The sequence below is a fragment of the Tenrec ecaudatus genome, chromosome 9, assembly GCF_050624435.1.
Source record: "Tenrec ecaudatus isolate mTenEca1 chromosome 9, mTenEca1.hap1, whole genome shotgun sequence".
NCBI lineage: Eukaryota > Metazoa > Chordata > Mammalia > Afrosoricida > Tenrecidae > Tenrec > Tenrec ecaudatus.
Genome location: NC_134538.1, coordinates 7,717,440 through 7,741,911, shown reverse-complemented (window position 1 = coordinate 7,741,911; position 24,472 = coordinate 7,717,440). Strand labels below are relative to the sequence as shown.

The 24,472-nt window shown below is 48.1% G+C and overlaps 1 protein-coding gene across 3 annotated transcripts in view; it reads right to left on the bottom strand.

Moving 5' to 3' along the window:
• Nucleotides 1-24,472, bottom strand: part of SLCO3A1 (solute carrier organic anion transporter family member 3A1) — a 311,681-nt gene that overhangs the window by 16,776 nt on the left and 270,433 nt on the right. For all 3 annotated transcript variants that reach the window (XM_075557876.1, XM_075557877.1, XM_075557875.1), the window contains exons 8-9: nucleotides 17,217-17,392; nucleotides 11,087-11,151 (exon numbers count right to left, since the gene is read on the bottom strand). In XM_075557876.1, coding sequence (XP_075413991.1) covers nucleotides 11,087-11,151; nucleotides 17,217-17,392 — 241 coding nt within the window. The remainder of the gene's footprint in view (nucleotides 1-11,086; nucleotides 11,152-17,216; nucleotides 17,393-24,472) is intronic.

The window sequence follows — 24,472 nt, the reverse complement described above, 5'->3', positions numbered from 1 at the left end:
ACAGCTCTTCATATGATCTCCATATTTTGGAGAGCACTAGGGCAAAGATGAGCGTCTTAAACTTCAGGGGTTGACACTTCTGGCAAGACGGTGGACAAGGCAGACTAGTTACCCGGGCCCTCTACAATCAAGACATGAAAAACAAACAAAGAGCTATAAGTAACTCATCCTGATCCACACTGCAACATTATTCTTTCAGGAGACAGATAGAGAACCAAACCAAACTCAGTGTCATGCAGGTGATGTCGACTCCTACTGACCCTATTAGCCAGCGTAGAACTTCCCCTGTGGATTTCCAAGACTATACCTGTTTACAGGAGTTAAAAAGCCCCGTCTTTCTCCTAAAGAGATAAGATACAGATAAAGGATGAATCTATAGGATGTACAGAACACTTCAAAAATGCAACAAAAAGACCAATAATTAATTTTTTAAATGGCAGAGGACATGAACAGACCAAAGCAGTGGCCAACCAAGAGATGAAGAGGCGTTCACTGGCTGCCACTGGTTCTGTAAGGTGCCATCAAGTTGGCTCCACTCATGAAGACCGTATGTGCCAAAGAATGAAACGTGCCTGGCCCTGTGGCAGCCTCACAATTATGGCTTTAGCCCATCTTTGCTGCCACTATGCCAATCCATCTTGTTGACGGGTTTGCTGCCCGCCCATTTTACTAAGCATGAGGTCCTTTCCCAAGGACCTGACATGTCCAAAGTACATTAGATCAATCTCGCTCCCCTTATTTTTAAGGAACATTCTAGTTGTACTATTTCCAAGACAAACCTATTTGTTACTTTGGCAGTCCATCATACCTGCAATATTCTCTACCAACCATAGGATCCAATGCGTGATCATCAGCCATTCCCAAACCAAATCTGCTCCCTTTGAGTCAATGGCAACTCAAATCCACCCTTGGAAACCAGCACATTTCCAACATGGACATCTTTACAGACGCTGGCAGCTTCATCTTTTTCCCTAAAGAGTGGAGTGAGGGTTTGAACCACCAACCTCGAGGTTAGCAGTTCAGTGCCTACCTGACAGCAACAACATTAGAAAGATATCTATTAAAGTGACAATATTTATTTAGGCCCAGCATTAGTAACAAGGTCAACAGAAATTAAACAAAAGACCAGAAAACAACAAATGTTGGTGAGGGTGAGGAGAGACTGAGACGTTCATATGCTGCTGGTGGGATTGTAAAATGGTACAACCACTGTGTAAAATAGTACGATACTTCCTAAAAAATTGGAAATAAAATACCATATATTTGGTATTTCTACTTGGCATGGATACCTTCTACTTGGAATTTATCCTAGCGAAATAAGAGCTGTGACATGAGTATATATCTGCACAACCATGTTCATCACAGGACTACTCATAATAGCAACCAGATAAAACATCTCAATGTACGGTCATGGACAAATGGATTGTCAAACTAGAGTCCACATACACAAGGGGATACTAGCTACCATGAAAGAATAACAATGAATCTCTGAAATACTTCATCACATGGATTAACCTGGGGGACATTATGTTGAGGAAAATCTATCAGTCTCAAAAGGCTACATATCGTATGAGTCCACTATTAAAATCTATATTAGTTTCTAATAAAATTGTTTTGGGAAACAAAACAAAACGAAAACTGCCATAGACTTGGGGGCGAAAAGAAAGTCAAGAGAAGATTCTCAGAGAAAAAGAAACATTCCTTCCCAGATAAGGGAGGCAGCAAAATTAGCCACCAACTTTCAAACAGAGAGTTATTAACACTGGGAAAGGGGAAGGTAATGTAAAATGTGTGTGTTGGGGGGGGGAGGGTGGCGGCAGAAGGTGATCAAAGTAAAGGGAGAGACTGGAAGCAATACAGGAATTAAGGGCAACGGAGGTACATACTCTTTTACACACACTCCTGCAAAAACAGTGATACCAATTGTCTACATGTGGGTACTTGAAAAACACAAAAGCTGAACAGGTCTGGGGGGTAGGGAGACAGAATGGAACTATATTCATGCATAAATATAGGTTTGGCAAAGGATCTTTCCACACATGTATGTACATGTGGTGTAATATATACCTTACTAGAATGGGCATACTAGGGCAAAGATCTTAGTCTTAACTAAATATCTTGAGGGAGGGAGTGGTAGGCCCACAGGCTCAAGACCTTAATCTCAGGCAACATCAAGTTCAAACAGCATAGAAAATGTCCTACATCCTGTTTTGGTGAGTAGTCACTGAGGGATTACAAGATTACGTGGCTAGGGCAACCATTGGTTTCTCCTTATTCAGAGCAAAGCAGAGCGAAGAAAACCAAAAACACAAAGAAACAATTCGTTCACAGGGCTGCTGGGGCACATGAGCCTCCGTCTCCATGACCCTGGTAAATGAACTAGATGGTGCCCGGCTACCATTGCCAACGACGAAAATGAGACACAAACTCAAAATTATAAAACAGGTCCGGCTCACTGAGAGGGACTGGGAGAACTGCCAAGACCATGGCTCCCCGTCACCTGTCAGGCCTGTAACAGAATTCACCCTCATGGCCCTATTTCCAGGCCAACAATAAACAGGTCTGTCTGTGGAGCAATAACATTGCAGAGGTTTGTACTCCTTACAGAAATCAGCCATTCAAGATTCAGAGTCCAAGGTCAAAGGCCACCATGCAGGACGGTTTAGGAAAGGAGGAGGCATGGACACACGGGGAGGTGGTGGGGCCGGGGATGTTATGCAATGCCACGAACTGAACAAGGTAAGAGTTGTCGAGAGCTAAAATGATTGGCTTCTCACAAAATGCATGATACAAAGTTTAAATATGAAAGAAAACTCACGGAATCAAAAAGAAGTCACTCTCTGCCTCAGTTTCTTCATCTTTAAAATGGAACTAATGCCATCTCTTTTGAGGCTCAGGTGAATAATGACACAAGTAAATCTGAATGGAATCACAGGGTTTGACCACGTGGCTGGGCCTTTTTCACTGTGGTAATGAAGAGGTAGGGTGTGGTTTTTGAATAAACCCTGGGTTGAGTATCTTATACATTTTATGCGCTTCTTTTCATATTTCTGTATTAAGTAAAATATGGGCGTTCTTCCTTACAGACTCATCTTTTCCTTCTTACTGACTTAAAATCCTTTCCCAAAGGGAAGCTGGAATTCCAGGGAGGAAGGACCGACAAGATCCCTTTCATCCGAGGCCCTAGTTATGCTGAGACCCCCCTGATTGGACCCCGAAGGATAATGCCCCCAATCATACACAAGTGATTCTTACACTTGTCTTTGCATTTTTAAAACAAATCCAAACTCCAAAACCAAACTCACTTTCACCACATCAGCTCTGAACTGTCCCTGGGAGTGTCCCAGGTCGAATCACTGAGAGAGTCCGAAGCCTGATGTTTCTCCTGAGGAGCTGCTGGTGGATTCAAACTGCCGACCTTCAGTTAGCAGCCCATTGCTTAACCCACAGTGCCACCAGGAATCCCTTTTAGACTAGGATGGACCAAATCATAGCACGGACACTCCCTCCAAGTTGCTGCCACCCCAGAGAACGACGGAAGAGCTTTCCAGCAGGCAGACTAGCAGGACGACGAAGGTGTACTATATAACTGGTGCGTGATGGGGAGCCGCTCATGTGCTGAGACCCTCCTGGATAAGAGCCCCATAGCAACCCTATACACAAGGGCACCAACATGCCACCCCCAGATCAGTGGCAGGTCAGACTCTTGCGATCCATAGCGTTTTCCTTGGCTAATTTTCAGAAGTAGATGACCACGTCTTTCATCCTAGCTCCACAGAAGCCCGTTCAGCTTCAGAGCAACGCACAAGCCTCCTGCAGTGGATGGCAGTGGCCGAGCATGCGGCGCACCAAAGGCGAACTGTCAATATCTCCACCTGACCCCCCCACCTCCAAACCTTATTTAACATAGAAAGAAAACCGAGGTTGTGGGATATTAATTATTTGTTCTAAGTTTACTACTTCAAAATATCAAACTCACTAGTCCCCTTTCTTCCCATCCAGAGTGTGGATTTGGAGAGATTTCGGAGCTCTTACCAGGGATTTCCAGGGCTACAGAAAGTGCTCTATTTACCCCTTAGCTAAGCTCTGGAGAGCGACTGGCTTGCAGAGCCTGGCTTTGTGCAGAGGGCAAAAGACATGTGGTTTTGATCTTGGCAATGTGTGGGCGTCCTCCCTTCTCCCTGGCAGTTAATGCTCCAGGAATCTCTGAGGCCGCTAATTTGAAGACCAACGTTGGCAGTGCTTAGCACACGACCTCTAGTTTACTGACCGCTACTGCTCATGGGCCAGACCAAGCTGCTGCTTCTCTGGAGACCAATGTGCAGCTCGTGGCTGCTTGACTGGTGAGACAGGCATGGGAGATTCCAAATCTGAGATGACTGCTGCTTAGGGATTCGAACTCAGCCACCTGGGGATTACAGGACCCCAGGCAAGTTATCTCACTAATCTGAGCCTCAGTTTCGTGGTTGACCAAATGGGTCCAGCAATCCCTTCTTGCAGAGATTTAGTAGCGATTAAATGATACCTGGTCTGAAGCCTCCTCACATAGAGGAAGACTCTTAACAAATTTAGTTCCTGTTGTGAATTAACTATGTCCCCTCAGCTTGTGCCCCTCCCCCTCCCCACCCCCCAAAGATGCAGCAATTTGACTGGGCCATGATTCTCAGTCTGAAGCCTCGATTCTCCATTCTGGGATCAGATGTACGTATATGTGGTAAATCCTAACCTCTATAATGTTGAGGCAGGATTCGTGTCAGTTATGCCGATGAAGTAGGATATGAAGCAGGCTGCAGGATTAGGTTACCTATTAGCTACTCTCCTTTGGGAAACATAAGAGTTTAGACAGGGAACAGACATCAGAGGGATGTAATAGCGCTGAGAAAGATGACCGGGAGCAGAGCACATCCTTTGGGCCCAGAGCTCCTGTGCTGAGAGGTTCTTAGACCCAGGGGAAAGCAAACATAGGAGATCTCAAAGTCATGGTGGGCACACAGATGCCAAGAGGAAACAGCCCCTTCCCCCCGAGGCAGCAGGGAGAGAGTGCCTTCTCTCGGAGGCAGCACCCCAAATTCAGATTTGTAGTGCCCTGCACTATGAGAGGAACAAACACTCCTCACAGCCATTCACTGCACGGGTGTTCCCTCCGCCCCTCTTGGGCTTCATCCTAGGCCACTTTAGGCAAACGAAAATCTGTACCCTTCAAGTTGCTTCCTGCAGAGAAAGAGGTGCGGAGAACCTTTCGGTGCATTCACCCCACTCAGGGTGGTCATTTGCTTCCTAAGAATAAGTCCGAGTCCCTGCTGGGGGACTGTCAAGTGTTTCCAGAAGAAAGGAGCCATGGTGCTGCAGTGGTCACACGTTGGGTTACTAACCACAAGGTCAGTTGTTCAAAACCACCAGCTGCCCCCTAGGAGAAAGATAGGCTTTCTATTCTCATAGTTACAGTCCTGGAAACCCACTGGGGCAGTTCTGCCCTGTCCTGTCTAATCGCTGTTGGGTCACTATGGGTCAGAATCGACTCGATGGCAGTGAGTTCTCTTGCTTTAGTCCGGAAGGCAGGCCAAGTGGATGAGGTGTCCATTCTTCTGGAATCAACTTAGTCCTTGCAATTGAGTAGATGCCGGCTCACAGTGACCCTTTAGGCCAGCGTTGAACTGCCCCATAGGAGTTCCCTGACTGCCCGCTTTCTGTAAACAGACGGCCACATCCTTCTTTCAAGGAGGGGCTGGGAGTGTGGAACCGCCAGCCTTTGGGCTAGTGGCCAAGCACTTAATCACTGTGCCATCTGGACCCCTCCTAGTAAAAACCAAACCACACCAAACTCCTGCTGCCACGGAGCGACTCCAACTTATGCACCCTCAGGAGCGTTGGAGGAGAACTGCGCTCCAGGCCTCACGGCTGGGGTTTCAGACGTGCACTGGCAGGCTTCTCTCCAGAGCCCCTTCTGGGTGATGGATTCCAACTTCCATCCTTTCCTTTAGGAGCCGAGCTCAGTTACCAGGCCAGCTAGCACACCATCCCCTGAGTTACCTGTGGATACAGAGGGAAGGTGGGGGTGATGTAGCGATTGCTTCAGAAGCTGTGTATTTTGAAAGCAGCCTCTCCTTCTGGGAGCTGGTGAAGCAGGTCTCGCCTTTGGCCTCCTTTTCCCCAAGTCTCCCGCAGAAGAACTCACTAAGTAAGTGTTAACTAGAGCGCCCCAGAAAGGGGCAGGAACGAACCCCTGAATTTTGGGGAGGCTATGCAAGGGCTCGTTGTGGTTAGGTTCTGCTACTGCGAATGTGGAAAGGATTACGTTTTCACTCCTTTCAATCTTTAAAGGAAGAGTTGGCTGCTTCTCTTTCTCTCTCTTCCTCTCTCAAAAGTGGCTGTTGGATTTGAACCCCCAACCTTGCTTCTCTCACAGGCCCAACAGGTGAGAGAACTGAGTGGGTAAAGATGGACTTAGATCCACACCCAGCTGGGCCAATGGGTTCATGGTGAACATGGGACGTCCACTTAGCACAGGTCAGACAGCAGCTCTTCGGTGACACAACTGCAGCAGGAGGTCCTGCACATCCTCCAGAGGGCCTGTTGCCTAAGAAACCTGTGCTGAATCAGAAGGTCCTTCAGGCCAATCCTACTGTTGTACCTCCCTCCTTCTCGTCCTGTGGGGGGGCATCCCAGAGAACTCTGCTCTCACTAGACATGTACATGGCTCCCACTTGCCTGGGCAGGTCTCCATATTTAGGCCTGTGTTCACAGACATGCGATGAACAATCGATGAGCGCCATCAGGGGCCCCCGAGTTGCTAATCTTTTCCAATAACTCAGGTAACCCAAGACCATGGGCCATGTCTGTTCAGGGATGTTGGAGGAGGTGCCCATTGCAGCTTTCCCAGCAGGAGACTCTGGAAGACCAAGAGCCAGCGTTTTTGCCACTGTCCTGGGAGACATTGAAAGGGCGTGGACTGCCGGCTAAACCATCTGATACGTCTGAGAAGAAGGACAGGCAGAATGCTTCTTAGCAGGGAGGCACTGTCTCATGCACTTTCGACATGTGACCAGGAGAGACCAGTCCCTAGAAAAGGACATTGTGCTTGACAAAGTGATGGGTCTCTCCGTAAGTTGGCAGATTGACCCAGCAGCTACACTGGGTGCAACCAGGATTTGTGGGGATGGCACGGGACCGGGTGGAGCTTCGTTCTGTTGTCAAGGTGTGGCTATGAGTCGGAGCAGACTCAATCATACCCACCAGTCTAGACACCACGGCCGTCACTTTGGCCCCACGTTGGCCACCAGGCTCAGTTACTCTGCTTCCATCGCATCTGCTCACAAATGCCCACACACCCCTGGGACCACAGCCACTTCCTGCTTCAACCACAGCCACTTCCAGCTGCTGAGGGCAACTGGGGAAGCTACTCATGTCACAGTGGTCAGAGCCACGACAGTCCCTACCTCTGACCTCTCTACCATTTCCTTTCCCTTGGAGTTTCACATGGTGCCCACCACGCTCTGTCGTTTCTCATCTTCAGTTCTTCTGTCTAACCAACGTTCCCATTCCACCTCCTCGCTGGGACAACTCCTGAGCTCTGAATGCAGACACAGTGGCCTTCCCAAGCCCGTGGCCCTGCCCTACCATCGCAGGGCTACATGGCCCCTGCTCCTATGCTCACTCCACTGTCATTCTTGTCACACTCCACTGTGACGTCCCGACACGAAGCCTGGCACAAGTGACTAAACCAGTGTCAGCCATCAGATTTCTTGGTTGGTCCCTCGTTAAAATAACGGTGGTTAATTTTCTTGGGCGTTGCGGGAATTGGAATCAGGGCATCCACAAAAGCAATTTTAGAGGCTGCTTTTAATGGAAAGATGAAACGGTGTCAAATTCTTCGGCAGCATGGCATTCCCAACTGTGATTTGTGATCCATAAGGGGACATATAGAGCGATATACAGGGCAGGCTTTTTCTTTAAAAAAACATGAACGAGAACAAAATAAGAGAACACAGAAGAGGGAAAATATGTATCAGAGCACCCAGACCAGGAAGAGCGGTCAAGAAAATGGTGAAGGTTCTCAGCTAGTAATTGGAAGGTTAGAGGGTCGAATCTACTCAGAGGCATCTCAGAAGAAAAGCCTGGCAATCTACTTCCCAATTGGCCATCACAAGCCCTGTGGAGCCCAGTTCTACTCTGAGTGTACTGACACATGACGAGTTAGAAGCAACTGGATCAGCAGCTCCTTTAAGAAAGAGGTCTTTTTCATGCAAATTTTCTTTCAGTTCTATGTATATGCATGTTTGTGCTGGGCCATAGAGTAAACGTTATCTTGAGCTCTAGATTACAGTCACATATATGAAACACACTGTTGGAAGCAATACCAGGTTGATGATCTTAGTATCAAACTGTGCATAGGCTATAATTTTTAGGTTTGCCTTTAATTGTTCTATGATTTTCATTTAACTTTTCAGACATAGCTTGAAATACTCTTCGTTTTACACTGTGTACACTTTTCCATTTACACTACCCAGTTCTCAAGGGTAAATACTTCTGTCCAGTTACATTGACACTGAGGGGCACAGATGGGCCACTCCATACTCCTCAGTCTGTCCTGAGCAGGCTTTTAGGGTCAAGAGACGCCCACTTACCTTTGTATGCTCCATGGAGGCTGGAACACACTAGGTGTTCAATAAATGTCAATTTGTAGCTTGGGTTCTATGTGGAAAGGTCTCACCATTTTCAGAAATCAGGGTCCCAAGCTGTTTAGCTGGTATTACACATTGCTCTGTCTCCCCATCCACCCCATCCTCTGGGAGCAAGGTGACACAGCAACAAGCAAAGTAGCTGGCCCATTAATGCACAAAACAATTGGTAACGTGATAAGCAAGGTAATCAGCATAATTGTAACTCTGTGTGGCTGGTAGGTTTCTGCAGACTACTGTAGCTTCCGAGGAAGGCTTTTATTTTTGTTTCGTATTTTATTCTATTTGAGGCCAGAGTTCTGACCTTGTCAAATGGGTGTCTTCGCAGATCGATAGCATTTCTATCTTCCATGAGATAGAAATAAGACAGAGGTACCATGTGAACTGTCATTATGTGCACGAACACACAGGCGCCTGGTCAGCAGTTTGAAACCACCAGTCACTCTGGGGCTGAAAGACGAGGCTTTCTACTCCTGTCAAGGGCAGTTCTAACGCTGTCCTATAGCGATGCTAGGAGCCAGAGTCGACTTGATGGCCATCTGGTTTGGTACCCACATGCATGGGTTGACAGTGGCTGAGAAATATTCTGAGGCCTTGCTCCTGGCGTGGTAGGAATGATCACCATGCTTGAGTGGAAATTGGTTACTGTTGGCATAGAAGAGAGCCATGCACCAGACAGATAGTGTCCTTAGGTACGATCCTAGTGGATCTAAGGGGGATAGCACTAGTGGATCTAAGGGGGATAGCATTCGTATATATCTACACACATATGTATATATGACAGAGGAGTCAACATTATTGTATAAGCTAGAAATATTCATTTAAAATTGTGAAGAACCGAAAAAAAATTGTGAAGAACAGTTAGAACGTATCATGCATGAAATCCGTGAGTGCCGAACTTGGCAGTACGGCTTTGTTTCTGCGGGTCTCTGGCATCTCTGCCTTTGACAGGTACAATCTTAGCACTGTCATTTTCTATTAGTGGAGAACACCTTAGTGTTCCTTCCTGGACAGGTTTCTTCTTTATTCAGGTTTTGCTGTAGAACTTCATTAATTTGTCAAGTTGATTCTGACTCATAGCAGCCCTGTGGGATAGAGCTTCTCCCCAGAGTTTCCAAAACTGTACAAATTTGTGGGGCAAACAGCTTCATCTTTTCCCCATGGAGTAGCTGCTGGCCTTGAACTGCTGACCCTGTGGTTAGTAGTCCCCCTGTGCTACCTGGACTGCAGGATAACCTCTTTATTCAAAGACAGTCACTGTTTACATTTAGATGCTCAGCTTCCCAATGTTTTTCCATGTTTACATGCACATAAAAGTATCTGATACATTCTACACCCTTCCCCTCTGTATGTAGTTCTCACGCATCCGTTTCCCAGTCTGTATGTCTATATCTGTCTCTACAGACGTTTAAAGAGTAACATAAAATCTACTGGGATCATGTACCACAATTTAGTTAAATAATTCTAAGTTGTTGGACATTTGGGTTGTCAACATTTCACCGTTGAAAGCATTTTTATTTAAAAAAATCGTAACTAAGATTATGTGCTCACCCATGACTAGATACTCTGAAAGAGGAACTTTATTAAGTCACAGACATTTCCCATTGCATCTGAATTATGATTTAAAGTCTAATAAAACCACTCCAAGGCGGGGAAAACAAAACACCGTTATTCCATCTTGACCTAGGTCTTGACAAAAGGGATGTTCCTCTAGCAACATATAGACTGTCCCCAAAGCAAGGTCTTAGGGAAACAGAGGGGTGCTTCCCTGGGGTTTGGAAGGTGCTGCCCTGGGGTTGGGGGGGCGCTATGCCAGTGTCCCCCTAGCCAGTCCACAGGGCCCTGCTCGAGAAGTTAACTATTCACACTCTCAGTTGCCCACCTTAACAAAGACAGGGTTTTGGACTTCATTCCTTCTATCCAGACCAAACCTTAGGAAAAGCCCCACCAACATGAAGGGCACGTGGACTCAATCCTGGAAACCCAAGGCAAATAAAGTAAGTGAGTATGGGACAATGTAAAGCCGGCAAAGCATTTCTGTCTGCAGGGCAATGGGAGAAGACCCCTCTCGCTCCCACTGGCAGCTCCCTAAGTGAAGCATTACGCAGGCTGCTCTTGGGCGCCTTGACAAGGGCGTCACGGGTTCCCCTTCTGTGGCCATCGATTGTTCATGGCACTGAGCACGCAGGTCCGGGCGAAGGGAGAGTGGGTATGAATGCAAACTTGAAGCACTTTTGGGTAGGGGCTGCCCGAGTTCAGGTCTATGGCAGAGTCAACTTGTTTACCAATAACAGAACCTCATAGAAAAAGAAAAACAAACCCAAGACATGGAACTAGTTCACGGATACTGACTCACCTGGCAATAAGCATTTGCCTCGTTATGGAGGGGATAACGGAAATATACATACCCAACAAGCGAAGGAGAAGAAAAAGAACTCCCAGGGCGTACGATTTGAGTTCCGGGCTGACTGTCCTAGGAGCGAAGAGAAGAGAGGGGGGGGGGAAAGACTGTTATCATCTCACCTGAATAGATCCTGACGGCATGCCCCCCACCCTGTGGATTCCAGCCCTTCTTTAGATGGTGACTACCGATTTCTGTTGTTTCCTCCCTTCCTCCATTCGGAGAAAAGTTACAACTGTAATGACGAGGCGAGCCTGGGCAGTTCATAGTGGCTTCACCATGGGAGCGAATCTGTGCGCGCGCGTGTGTGTGTGTGTGTGTGTGTGTGTGTGTGTAACACGGATCTGTAAGTGGATATGTAGGCAGGCAGGGAAAAGGAACAGGAAGGCCAAAGGGCCTACTCTCACCCAAACAGAGCACACGAACACAAAGCCAACCGCGCACGCCATGCCTACTGCAGCGGCACCAGGTAACAAAGTCAGTACATGACCTCAAGCTACGAATGTGACTTTATTGGGCTTCAGTTTCCACATTTGAAAACTAAAGATCAAATCAGTACCCACCTTTTAGAATTATTGTACGGTTTAAATACATTTAGACAGTCAATTGAAACACACGCAACCTTTAAAACCAAGTTAGGCGTGAAGTAGGATGTCAGGGACAGCTTTAGTCTCAGTTTATGCATCTGTAGAATGGGGATAATTCATGCACTACCTTTCCTATAGGCCAAACAAGACAGCGTTCCCATGCTTTAGAAACTGGGGCGGGGGGGGGGGGATCTTCAAGAATTTTAAATGGGACGTTACTGTGGGTGTCTTAATTCTTTATTGTGAACTGAGTTCAATCTTTCTGGCCTTGGCTTACCCTGGAGAAGTCCCTTAGAAGGGCCTTGTGGGACATCTTTGAGCCGATTCTCAGGTGCACTGCTTTCTGAAATCGCAAGAGCTACAGCAGAGCTGACTTACCATTGGTGTGATGTTCTTGGGGCCTGGCCAGTCAAAACCAAAGTAAAGTGATCAGAAGCGCAAACCAGATGGTTAGTCACTGGTTAGATGCTACCGCATGGTTGGGATGTTTGACAACATTCAGCCCACTATAGTGCTGACTGATGTTGGGGACATAATTGTGAAGTTTATTTTCCACAGAACTTATTGCTACGTCTTCGCTGGGTCTTTCTTGTCTAATTAGTGAGTGCTGAATGGGTCACACACTCGGTAACAAGAACTTTTCTCTTATGCTTGAAATCAATGCTTGTTTTCTCTTCTTGAGAACAGCGACTATTTATATCTTTCTTGTCATAGACCGGAAAACAAACTCATTGCCATCGATTCCATTCTGGCTTATAGTGACGCTGTGTGACAGGGGCGAACCGCCCTTTGGGTTTCTGAGATTTTAAAACTTTACAGGAATAGACAGTCTCGTCTTTCTCCCACAGAGGAGCTGGTGGGTGTGAACTCTGGACCTTGCCGTTACCAAGTCTGTGCATAGTCCACTATGCCACAATTACTTGCTATCGTAATTTCATAGAACAGTATGGTATCTGGGATCTAGCATGCGCTGAGTAAGATTATGCAGGGATGGATGGGCAGGCTATGCCTCCCACCTACGACATCGGGCAGGTTGACTGATGGCTTGATGATGAAGGACTGTGAGGTGGGAGCTCTCTGATCATGGACACGCTCGTGTGCTTCATGCACTACTGGCATTGGACTGCCTCTAATCCCAGTCCCATCATGAGCCCCTAGAGCAGTGGTTCTCAACCTGTGGGTCATGACCCCTTTGGGGGACAAACAACCCTTTCACAGGGGTCACCCGATTCATAACAGTAGCAAAATGACAGCTATGAAGTAGCAACAAAAATAATTTGATGGTTGGGGGTCACCACAACATGAAGAAATAGGGTCGCGGCATTAGGAAGGTTGAGAACCACTTCCCTAGAGGAATGGGCAAGCTAAGCACACCAGTGCGGCCCTGGCAAGTACTTGCTTAGACTCAGACGGAGTTTGGATGTGGCTGAGCCTTTTGGAACAAACAGGAGCATTCGAGTAGGGCTATGAGACTTGAAAGAGCAACACGATCCAGGGAAAGCCTAGCAAGGAATTCCGCAGAAAATACATGTGAGAAGTCAAATTACCAACGAGATTTCAATGTTTTAATAGTATCGGTCCATCCCAACTATCCCCAAACATCCATCCAATGACCTACTGCCTGGCTTGAGCTTACAGGGGTAGATCTCTGGTTTTCACTCCACAACACGCAATAACAGCACAGGAAGTGGTGGGCCCAAAGACACCACTGAGCCAAGTGTAGAGGGGTATAGTTTTCCCAATCTTTGCCCGCATTTCTGGAATTCTCAGGAAAAGCTACAGGTGTGCTCTTCTTAGGGAACCATCTGCTTTTTGTCTGTCTTGGTTTTTGTCAATTACAAAGAGCCTAATAATGCCAACCAAATCCACCGCCATGGAGTCCACGCTGACTCACAGCAGCCCCCTGTGGGTTTCTGAGACTGTGACTGTTTATGGGAGTTGAAAGTCCAGTCTTTCTCCCTCAGAGCTGCTGGCGGTTTCAAACTGCCGATCATGCGGCTCACAGCCCAACGTGTCACCGTGACCCCACCAGGGCTCCACCGAGTGGAAGAGAGGTAAGTCATCCCAGGACCACAGCAGAGGCTCGGGGGAAAGCGCACGGTAGGTAAAAGGGATGGTCTAACAGCGTGGCTACGGAACGGGTACGGGGATAACAACAGTTCCGAGGGTGAGGCTGGACTGGGCCGCGGTTCCTTCTGCTGTCCACAGGGTCACGCTGAGTCAGAACGGACGGGATGGCACCAAACAGCAGCAACCCCGGGGCAGCAGGGCAGCTTTCCCCCGGATGGAGGGGAAAACCATTGTAGAGCTGACTAAGCCAGACCCCAGAATAATCTCAACCCTGTCTGCCCGGGAAGATGGGTCCGTAGAATGTGCACATGACAAAACTCAGGCTCTTCAGAGCCACCATTGGCTCCTTGGTTCATTTTTTTTCCTTTTCATTCATTCGAATGTGTTGGCTTGAGGGACACATCCACAAAGGCCAAACCTCCTTATCAAAAGAGCATGCTGGTGTAATGACCGAGAATATATATCACCTGAACTTGACTTCCTCTTCGCGATCATGTCCAAAGGAACCCACGTGGCATAGAGGTTACGCAATGGGTTCAAATCGACAAGGTCGGCAATGCAAAGTCACCAGCTGATCCTTGGGACAAAGAGTGGGCTCTCTACCCCCTGAACAAGTGAGTTACAGTCTCAGAAACTCACAGGGGCAGGTCTACCCTGCCCTGTGGGGTCACTTTGAGTCAGCCGTCTACTGGATGGCAGCAAGTTTGTTTGTTTTGGGGGGTGGGTGGATATAACGTCCAAGGAACAATGTGAACAATGTGCTAACACCTCCCTTCGGATCCTGCTGGGAAAGTGGTCCTGGCAGGAACAGAAAGCCTTGGACGGAGTTAGGTGGAAGAGGCAGTCAGGTCCGCATGCTGTCCAAAGCTCCAGGGAAGCCCAGGGATGGGGCATTGCCTCTGTAACTTACGAGCTGGAGCAGACTATTGAATCTTTCTCTGACTCGCCATTTCCCCAATCTGTAGCCAGGGTATAATACTAACAAAAATGGAAATGTAGTCAAGTGAAATAAGAGCCTGGTTGCTATGAGATTGGGCAGGTTTCCAGGGACAAGGAAGTAGACCTGTTTGATCGATCTACTTTGGAAAAAAGAGGCTGATGAAACCTCTCCACGTGTCACAACAGCCTGATCCCCAAGAAATCACGGAGATGGTGCAGGACCAAGGAGTGGTTTGCTCCCTCGTGCATGGGCTTGTCAGAGCTGCAGTGCGGCTGAGTGTGAGTGCCTCACCTGGGACTGGGCATGGGCTGGCACACATCTGGACTGTGGCACAGGCTGGTCGTCATGCTCCTGGCCTGCCTGGAATACCTACCATGGCAGGTGAGCTTGGGAAGGAGAGGGGAGAGGGGCTGCTTGGCCTCCTAGGCTGCACGTCACGTGAGCACGGTCTCCAGGCTGAGGTCTAGGTCATTTGGTGAACTTGATGGTATGGTGGTTTAGCAATGGCCCGCGAACCCAAAGGCTGGCTGTTCACACCGTCCAGCCCCTCTATAGGTGAAAGGTGGCTATTTACTTCTGTCATGATGGTGGTCTTTGGGGGAGGTCAACTCTACCACCATGAGTCATAAATGACTCAGGGCCATGGGATAGGGAGGGGGTGCTGATTCATTTAAAGGGGATCGAGCACTTCCTAAAACTCCCCAAGAGCTGCCTGTCAAGCAGAGACTTGGAAGGGATTAAGATTTCCACGTACTTGCTGTGTTTGGGCTGCCTGTCACGCTTGCTGGTCTCCTAGAGGCTGTATTTGTGCAGGAGTATCATGGGGGAGAATACAAAAGGGGGGAAGCAGTCACTGCTAATTGGAGCGAGGGCTATTTTCCCTGCTTCTTAGTGTCTTTCGTGTGTGGATATCACAATAACACCTCATAAGAATTTCTGATCAGAGAAGTAAATGACCTACAACGCAGCTTCTTCCCTAAACCCATACCTGATATCTGATCGGTCCTGTCCATATGTACGGTATAGACAGAATCAGCCCGCAGATATCATTTTAAATTCAGCAGCTCATTTCTTAAACCTTTTCTATATTCTTCAGAGTGTCACTGTTCCATTGAAGTGCAGGGCCATCACTATACTCAGATTCCAACTCAGGCTTTCCCACTAATATAGTGTTGTAATAAAAAACTGTGCCGAGTTGACCACTCCCTCCCCCCGACCCTGTAGAGAAGTTTTTTTTCTTAAGATAAATGACAAAGGGTAAAGCTTTTGCATCGAGGGATCTGAATGGGGTTATGGCTCTTGATTCATGAGGGCAGGTTTTGTCCCCCACCCCTTTGGAAAGTGGTGAGAGTTTCAACTCCACCAGCACTACATGTTGCCTAGATTTGCCACAGCCTTGGAAGCACTAACTTTAATGCTTTATTTTTCAAATGGTGTATAACTGCACACTAGCAGATTGGGCTGGCACATTCGTAAGGCGTCACTAACAACCTTCTTGTGGCCCACGTCCTGCTTATAAATCCCCGGTTGGGGCCGTTTGTAACAAAGACCAGCAAGTGGTGTCTGCAGGAATAGAGAAAGAGAGCAACCAGCTGAAGCCACTGGCGACGTGCACTCCATTCGCAGGTTGATCTCAAGCCTCCTGGGTGGATGGCAGGGGCTGGTTTGGATCCCTGCATCCAACCTAGAAGTCTTTGTGTGTGTGCCGCTCCTGCCTCTTACCCAGGTGGGGGCGATTTGTTCACTCTGAGAGGCTCTGCACAGAGTTTGAGATGACTTTGGAAATGGTAGTAAACGTTACACAGAGTAAGATTCAACGACTCATCCCCAGGCATCTTGACTGTCCTGGGGCCGGTCCTGAGAGACACAGGGCTATGGAGGGATGGCTTCCCCTCTCCACTGTCTTATGCCCTCTCACTCCCACAGTCTCCCTGGTCCCTGCCACGCCAGGAGACAGGCACACACGGAAGCATCACCACCATTTGCTGATTTAGAGACAAGCCCACGGGGAATTGACAAGTCCAAGGCCAGAGGGCTGACCAGTGGCTGGACAGGCAGGCTGGGCAACAGAACTTGTGAACAGTGAGTCCAATGCCTTGCTCACTTTGCTCCGACCATGCTACTCTCTGGACCACAGTCCCCTTCTCAAACACCTGTACAGTCTCTTCGTGGTAGGACAGGCCAGTGTTGTCTTCGCTTGTGAGCCCTGCTTTCTCCTCTTGGGGAGAGGTCCCGGGAGAGACAGACCAAACCAGAGGCCACTGAGTCACCACGAGTCCATGGAAGGCACACACGTATCAGACTAGAACTGACCTACAGAGGGGTTCCAAAGGCTGATTTTCAGAAGCTTAACTTCCTCCCGAGGTTTCTGAGGCTTCGCTGGGGGGACCTGCATCCAGCATCTTAGCAGCGGAGCACATTTGAACTGTTTGCACCAAGAGAATTGCTTCCCATGGGCCCCGGGAGGCTGGGGCCCTCGCCGTGATCCCCCTCCCTAGGGGAAAGGCAGACGCGCGGTCGGCGTGGGCTGGCACACTCACCTGATGAGGATGATGACGGAGGGGGTCTGGGCCATCGCGCCTATCATGCTGCAGACGCACATCACGCAGAGGAAGGTGAGGAAGGCCTCCTGGCACCCAGGGCTGGGGCATTTCCCGGGCACCACCGTGGCATTCTCAGCTGGGACGGTGGTCAGACACACGCAGCCGGTGAGATTCTGAAAGGGAAGCAGCCCGCCCTTAGAACGAGCGTATCTCTGGTTCCCCAATCCAAAGCCATCCCTTAGTGGGAGCTGCCACTGCCTAATTATACATTCCGTGGCATTCCATTCATTAGGCCTGGCTGAACGTGTTTGCTTTTTACAGAAGCCTCAAAACATATGCAAACAAAGGCCTGTTTCTGGGGAGAAGAGCGCTTCTCCCGTCTCCCGTGTATTTCATCCCCTCCCTGGGAGCCCTCAGCAAGCTGGCCGGTGGACCAACGTGTCCCAACAAGATGATAAAGCGCTGCCAAATTAACATCATCATTACTTGCCAATTTGTCCTCTCTGTCATGCAGTTACAATCACACTGAAGTGCATTAAAGGGAGTACATCAGGTAAGGCTGCATTGTTGCTGGTCCGCTGCCCAGTGGAGCTCGCAGAACACAGGTGTGCACACGGTCAGGCACGGAGCCAAGGCCGAGCGAGGGAGAGCTCACGGGCAGGTTCTCCACAGACTGAGAAAACGGAAAGGGCTCCGGACGCCAGGTAGCTGAGACGGGGTGGGGGTGGGGAGGCATTGCTAACCTTAGAGGAGATATGCCAATGAATAAATGATCAGAGAGACGCATGGACTGAGAACCCATTCCATTGATCTTCGGGGAGATGCCTGCGCAGCATCTCTGGGCCCTACACTCCTACCCGTGGCATTCCTGATGGCAGAGGGAAGAGCAGGGGCTGGCAGAGGCAGTGCCCAGCGCCTGCTCAATTAAGCTTCCATAATAATAGTGCAGAGGCCTTTGAATACAAAATGAAAACAATCATAAATGATTCATGGCTTCCCTTTCTAGGGACAGGCTTTCTGAGCAAGCCAGGGAAATCCTCCCGAGGGCCAAATACTAAGCCCCCCTAGTCCCTCCACACCCCTACACACACTGTTTTTTAAAACAATTCTCCTACTTTGCCTCCCCGTACCTCCTCTCTCTTCCCAGAGGGCATATGGAGAGAGGGTGTCTTATCTAGTCGACATTCCATGGGGTGACGAGGTTGTGAGCCTCCCTGGGCTCCCCAAAGGTCACCTAGGTGCTGTGGTCAGCATAGAGGGGGCTGGGGATGAGGGAGCAGCTAGTCCTTGCCCCCATTCATCAAACGGTGTGCTACTCTGAGACCCACTTCCGAAGCAATCCCCCAGAGCAAGGGTGTGTGTGTGTGGGGGGGGGGGGCATGGATTGGGATTCCCTGTTTCTGTGCCTTTAGCAGCCCCTGGGGGCAGAGTAGCTCCCATCTGCAAGGTCAGCAGTTTGCAACCACCACCCCTTCCAAGGGAGAAAGATGGGGCTTTCTAATCCTGCCAAGAGTTGCAGTCTCAGAAACCCACAGGGGCAGTTCTACCCTGTCCTATGGGGTCGTGGTGAGTCGGCATTGAATGGATGGCAGTGAATTCGGTGTTTTGGTTTTCTCCATGGACACCTGTCTGGAATGTCCTCATCACCCCTGAAGAATTCCTTTCAGTACCGAGCTACAATGCAAAGTCTTTATTTCAGACTATGTTTGGCTACGCAGCCCCATCTGGTGAGCCAAGTGTGTTCCAGAAACCAACCTGTGCGTGCAGACAGTGGGGCTGCGTGGCCATGGGGTTGGCCACCAAGATAAAGAGGCATAGACGTGGGAGGGCACAGGATAACCGCGAAGGATGGTGCAGAGCTGGGCCAAGGGCCGCCCTGGCCAGCTGGCCAGGAATGAGGCCGGAATAGAAGAAGCCATTGTCGGCTGGCTGATGCCAGGGAACAAAAGCTAGAAGCCGATGGGTCCCTTCCAAAGGTCCGAGGCAAACCTGTAGTGATTTATTCAGATTTAATTGATTTTAAAAGAGCCATGAAAAAGGTGTGGGAGGCGATGGACCAGTGTGATCTGAGGAAGGACTGGAATTGTTTTTCCTTTCCCTCTGGACAAGTCAATCCAGCCTGGTGGGCAGGGACCTCTGGGTGGTCCTGTGGTTGGAGGGCAGGCTGGGACATTCCTGTGGGCCTGGCAGCAGAGAGACTCCAAGGGAGACTCCTGATCTGACAGCTGCACGGCAAGGGATGGGGGGACGTTCTGAGTGGGGGCATTGATCTGTCTGGTCAGGGTGTTACTGGGGCTGGGCTGCTTTGCATGCACAAGGTACAGAGAGTCCTTCACATTGATGTCACCGTGTGGTGGGAGAACCTCAGGGGAAGACAGTGTTGTCTCATCTTTCTGAGTGTGCCTGGAAGAAGGGCAGATGCCTTCCACCTGCAAGGCTTGATGCTACCATCCCACATGATAAAGGGAGATGAGAGGTAGCCCATCAGCCATTGCCAGCTGGGCATCACTGTGGGACCTGTTAGACCTGTAGACGCTCTCAGCAGTAGTCAATTTGAGGAGCTAGTGATAACTTGAGGGAGAGAAAGCTATTTACTTTGCTAAAGAAGATGATAGAGATCTAGAACCTAATTCTGCCCTACTCTGCACACGGCAATCTCACTGATCGGTCTGAAAAGTGGCTGGATCATAGAAACTCTCTGTGGACTCTTTAATACCCCACGTGGGTCTCGCTGTGGCATTGACTGCTCAGAAAACACACTAGGCTCCAGAGATGAGCTTCTCTTCCCAGTCTGCCATTCCCTGGAAGGAACTCAGGCTCTGCTGCCACGACAAGAGGTGAATCCCCTTGGGGTGGTAGGTTCTAGTTTTACTCTCGATGAAATGTACTGTGACGGCTCACGTTGAGAAGAGAAGGCTGGACAAGATTCAACCCAGAGACGACCCACAAGACAGAGTGGGAATGGCTTGTAAACTCTCCAAGGGTATTCAAGAGAGATACTTGTAAAAGCACAAAATGATATCGATATATGAATAAGACATTGTTTATCTATGTCCACTGATAGGAAAAGGCTAAGGAAATTACAGGTCTGCAGATTAATGGAAGAGTATGTAGCGATAAAAGATTATACAGCATCCTTTCTGTACTAATATGAGAAGCTATACAAAATAGATGATTAACTTAAAGCCAAACAGCAAAACACAGAACTGGACTTTGTAGGTGTAATAAAAAAATCCAGGAGGATATACAAGTGATTATGTATCTGGCAGTGTAGAGAGTTGAGAAGTGGACGGATGGGGGGGACAGAGGTGGAAAGGACAGCTTTCACTGCCTCCCTTTTGTGATTTTGAATGACATAAATATCTAAGACCAAAATGACCTCAGAACCCAACTCTGACTCACAGAGACCCTATGAGAGGGTTCTGGGGCTATAGATCTTTACCCGGGAATGCAGACTCAGCTTTCTCCCGCGGAGCAGCTGCTGGGTTTGAACTTGTGGAGAGCATTTCAAACCAGGCTGACCTGTGGGCAGGGTCAACACTAACTCAACCATGCCATGAGAACATAAATATGTCACCTGTTTAAAAACATTGAAACCCTCCAGAACATTAAAAATTAAAAAGTGATGAAATCAACAAAAGAAGAAGGGCACTGTCATTGAAAACTGTACTCCGGCTGCCATCTGTTATTACTTTAATTGAGAAAGGTTTCTATTCATACACGATGACAGGGCTACTTAATTACAAATAAGCTGGAGACCGCCAAAATCAAGAGATTCCTCTATGGAATCCTGGAATCATTTTCTAAGGAAAAAGAAAATCAGAGGCATGCGGTTTTGACAGCTCATATTACAAGAACAAGATATTCTTCAGCGATGTTTCAAAACCATAGGCCCAAAGAAGCTGTTTTTGTTTGCGTACTTTCCCAGGCTCAGGGTACAGATCAATTGCTATTAATTGTATCAATGAAACCAATTCCTAACTTGAAAGATTGCTCTGTAAAGAGGTGGATATGGTGTTATTTTTGTTAAAAGTACTCTCGAGATAGAAAATTTGGCAAAAGATATCGGCGATGGTTGTACAGTAAACTTGAAGCAGTTGGTTCCAGGGAACGACACATGAAAGATGAATGATCAAAGGTTGTAGCACCTGTATCATCAATCGAGATGCAGGAAAGCCAAACCATGGAACGGCACAGATTCACGCCGCCTCTGCATTGTGGAGACACATAGAAATATTATTCCGGCAGAGAAGTAGTCATGAACAGAGGAGGCAGTAGAACTGCATCTCCCACCTTTGTGATGACAGCAGAAGACCCAAGCCCTGCCCCCCACGCCGAAGGTCTTAAGTGGAGAGTCTATGTGGCTGCTGTGAGGTGACATTGGGTCAGTCTACGTGCAACAGAACGAAACACCTTCTGGGCCTGCCCCAGCCTCACACTGTGGTTATGCTGGAGCCTATTGTTGCCGCTGCTGTGTCAACCTGTCTAGTTGAGGGACTTCCTCTTTTTCGCTGCCCCTCTACTTTACCAAGCATGATGTCCTTCTCCGGGGAATGGTTTTTTTTTCCTGTTAACATGCCCAAAGTATATGAAATGAAGACTCACCATCCTTGCCTCTAAGGACCACTCTGGTTGTACTTCTTCCAAGACAGATCTGTTTGCTCTCTTGGTAATCCATGGTATTTTCAATGTCCCACTTTCGCCTGCATATGCGGCAACTGAAAATACCATGGCTTGGGTCAGGCTCATCTTAGTCCTCAAAGTAACATCCTTGCTTTTCAGCACTTGAAAGAGGTCTTGTGCAGCAGACAGATGCAATGCAATGCAATCTTTGATCTCTTGATTGCTACTCCTATGAGCATTGGTTGTGGATCCAAGCCAGGTGAAATCCTTGACAAATTCAACCTTTTCTCTGATTATCATGATGTTACCTACTGGTCCAGTTGGAAGGATTTTTGTTTTCTTTACATTGAGTTGTAACTGCTACTGATTACTTGATCTTCCTAAATAAATGCTTCAGGTCTTCCTCACTTTCAGCAAACGGTGCCTCGTTCTTCATATGATCCGATTCTCTAATTATCTGCTTCGCATACAGATTGAATAAGTATGGCGAGAGGGTACAACCCTGTCGCACATCTTTCCTGATTTTAAACCACCAAGTATTCCCCTTTGCTGCTCGCAGAACTCTCTCTTGATCCATGCACAGGTTGTGTCTGACCACACTGACGTGTTCGGGAATTCTTTCCATAGTTTGCGATGATCCCTAAAGTCAAATGCCTCTGCACGGTCAATTAGACACAAGTAGACATCTTTCTGGTCTCTTCTGCTTGCAGCCAAGATCCATTTGACCTCAACTCTGGTACTTCCCTTTCCACATCCTCTTCTGCATCCAGCCTGAGCCACTGGCAGCTTCTTGTCAATGGACTGCTGCAACTGTTGTTGGATGATCCTCAGCAAACTTTTACATGTACATAATATCAATGATACTGTTCTATAATGGAAAGGAGCTGCCTTCCAAATTTCTTGGCAGGGATGAGTGAATGCTTCCAGTGCTTTAGCGGCTTGTTGAAGCATCTCATTTGGTATTCCACCAACTCCTGGTGCCTTGCTTTTAGCTAATGCTTTCGGGGCAGTTGGACTTCTTTCTTTAGTACCGTTAGGTCTTACTCATAGGCTAGCTCTTGAAATGGTTGAAGGTCGACTAGCTCCTTTTGGTACAGAGACACTATGATTATCGGCATCTTCTTTCGATGTTTGCTGCATCATGCAGTGTCTTGTCCATAGAATCTCTCAATCCTGAAACTGGAGGCCTGAGTTTTTTTTCTTTAGTTCTGTCAAGTTTAAGGTATGCTGAACATGTTCGTCTTTCTCGGTTTTCTGACTCTAGGTTGTTGGCCACTTCAGGATAATACTTTACTTCGTCTTCTCGAGCAGCTCTGTGAATTTTCTCTTCAGTTCTTATACTTCATCATTCCTCCCATTTACCTTAGCTAATCTTTGGTTGAGAGCAAATGTCAGAGTCTCTTGTAACGAACACTTCTTTCCTCTTTCCAGTGACTTTTAACTTTCTTTCTGAAACTGGTGTCCTTGATGTCATCCGACAGCTCACCAGGTCTTCGTCATTAGTGTTTAATGCATCAAATCTGTTCCTCAGATGTTCTCGAAATCTGGGTGGGCTATACCCAAGAGGGGGTGTCACAGGGGGACAGAATTTCAAATCCTCATTGCATCCAGATTTCCTGGACCCAGTGAGATTGGATGACCTATGAAACAATTGCCAACAGCTAACATTTAAACCTTATATCAAATCTATTCCCAAAGTCATCTTTACACTAAACTTCGCACAATGACAATGATGAAAGAACACTTGCTTCAAGCATTGTGCTCTTGTCAAGAGCTATCTGTGTGTGTTCTGACAACAGCCACCTGAGAGGTTACATGAGGAGTTCTGGGAGCTGTGACTTTATGGTAATGGTGGTGGATTAACTTGGCAAAGGAGGGCGAGAATGCCACGCCAGCGTAACTTAAACGCTGTTGAGGCCAGTTGATTGTAAATGTACACACTGGTGAGAGGGCAGATCTTTCGCTACGCATTTCTTCACACAAAAGGAATCCTTTCTAAATGAGGAGATCATCATTGCCGTCATCTTGCAGCTCAGGGCGAGGGAGTCTGCCAGAGAGATGCCAGTGTAGAAAGTGCTCTGTTTTGCTTTCACCAGTGAGATCTTTGGTCTTGGGGGCCCAGCATCCTGATAACTGATGGAGCTGGTGGCACTACCAGGGCTGGGCACCTTCCTCTGAAAGACAGCATACTCCCAAGTGGTCTGAGACATTTCTGAATTCTTTCATGACTCACCGAAGTGCCGGAGACCGCCTCCTACCATGTCTTATTGTCTTTTTGTAGCAGAGATCCATCTCATTCATTGACTCAATCCAAGCTGGTATTTCTGGGGAAAGGACTCAAGCTCCGAATGCTCAGAGAGAGCCCTGGTGATAACACACGTACCTCACTCAAAGGAGACAGTGAAAGGCTGCAAGAAGAAATATGGCCTCTTCTTGTCTTGCAGGGTCCCTGACTGCAAGATAACAGCCAGGGAGGGAAGCTCTGAAATGACAGCAAGACCTGCATCCACCTTTCACTCCCCAAGCCTGTACTGCAGGAGCCGAGAGCATCCTGTCATCTCCTGCCCAAGGGGAGGGAAAGGGCAGTTCTTTGGGGAGCGCCGGTGCTAAGGATTCATCCGAGGTAGGTA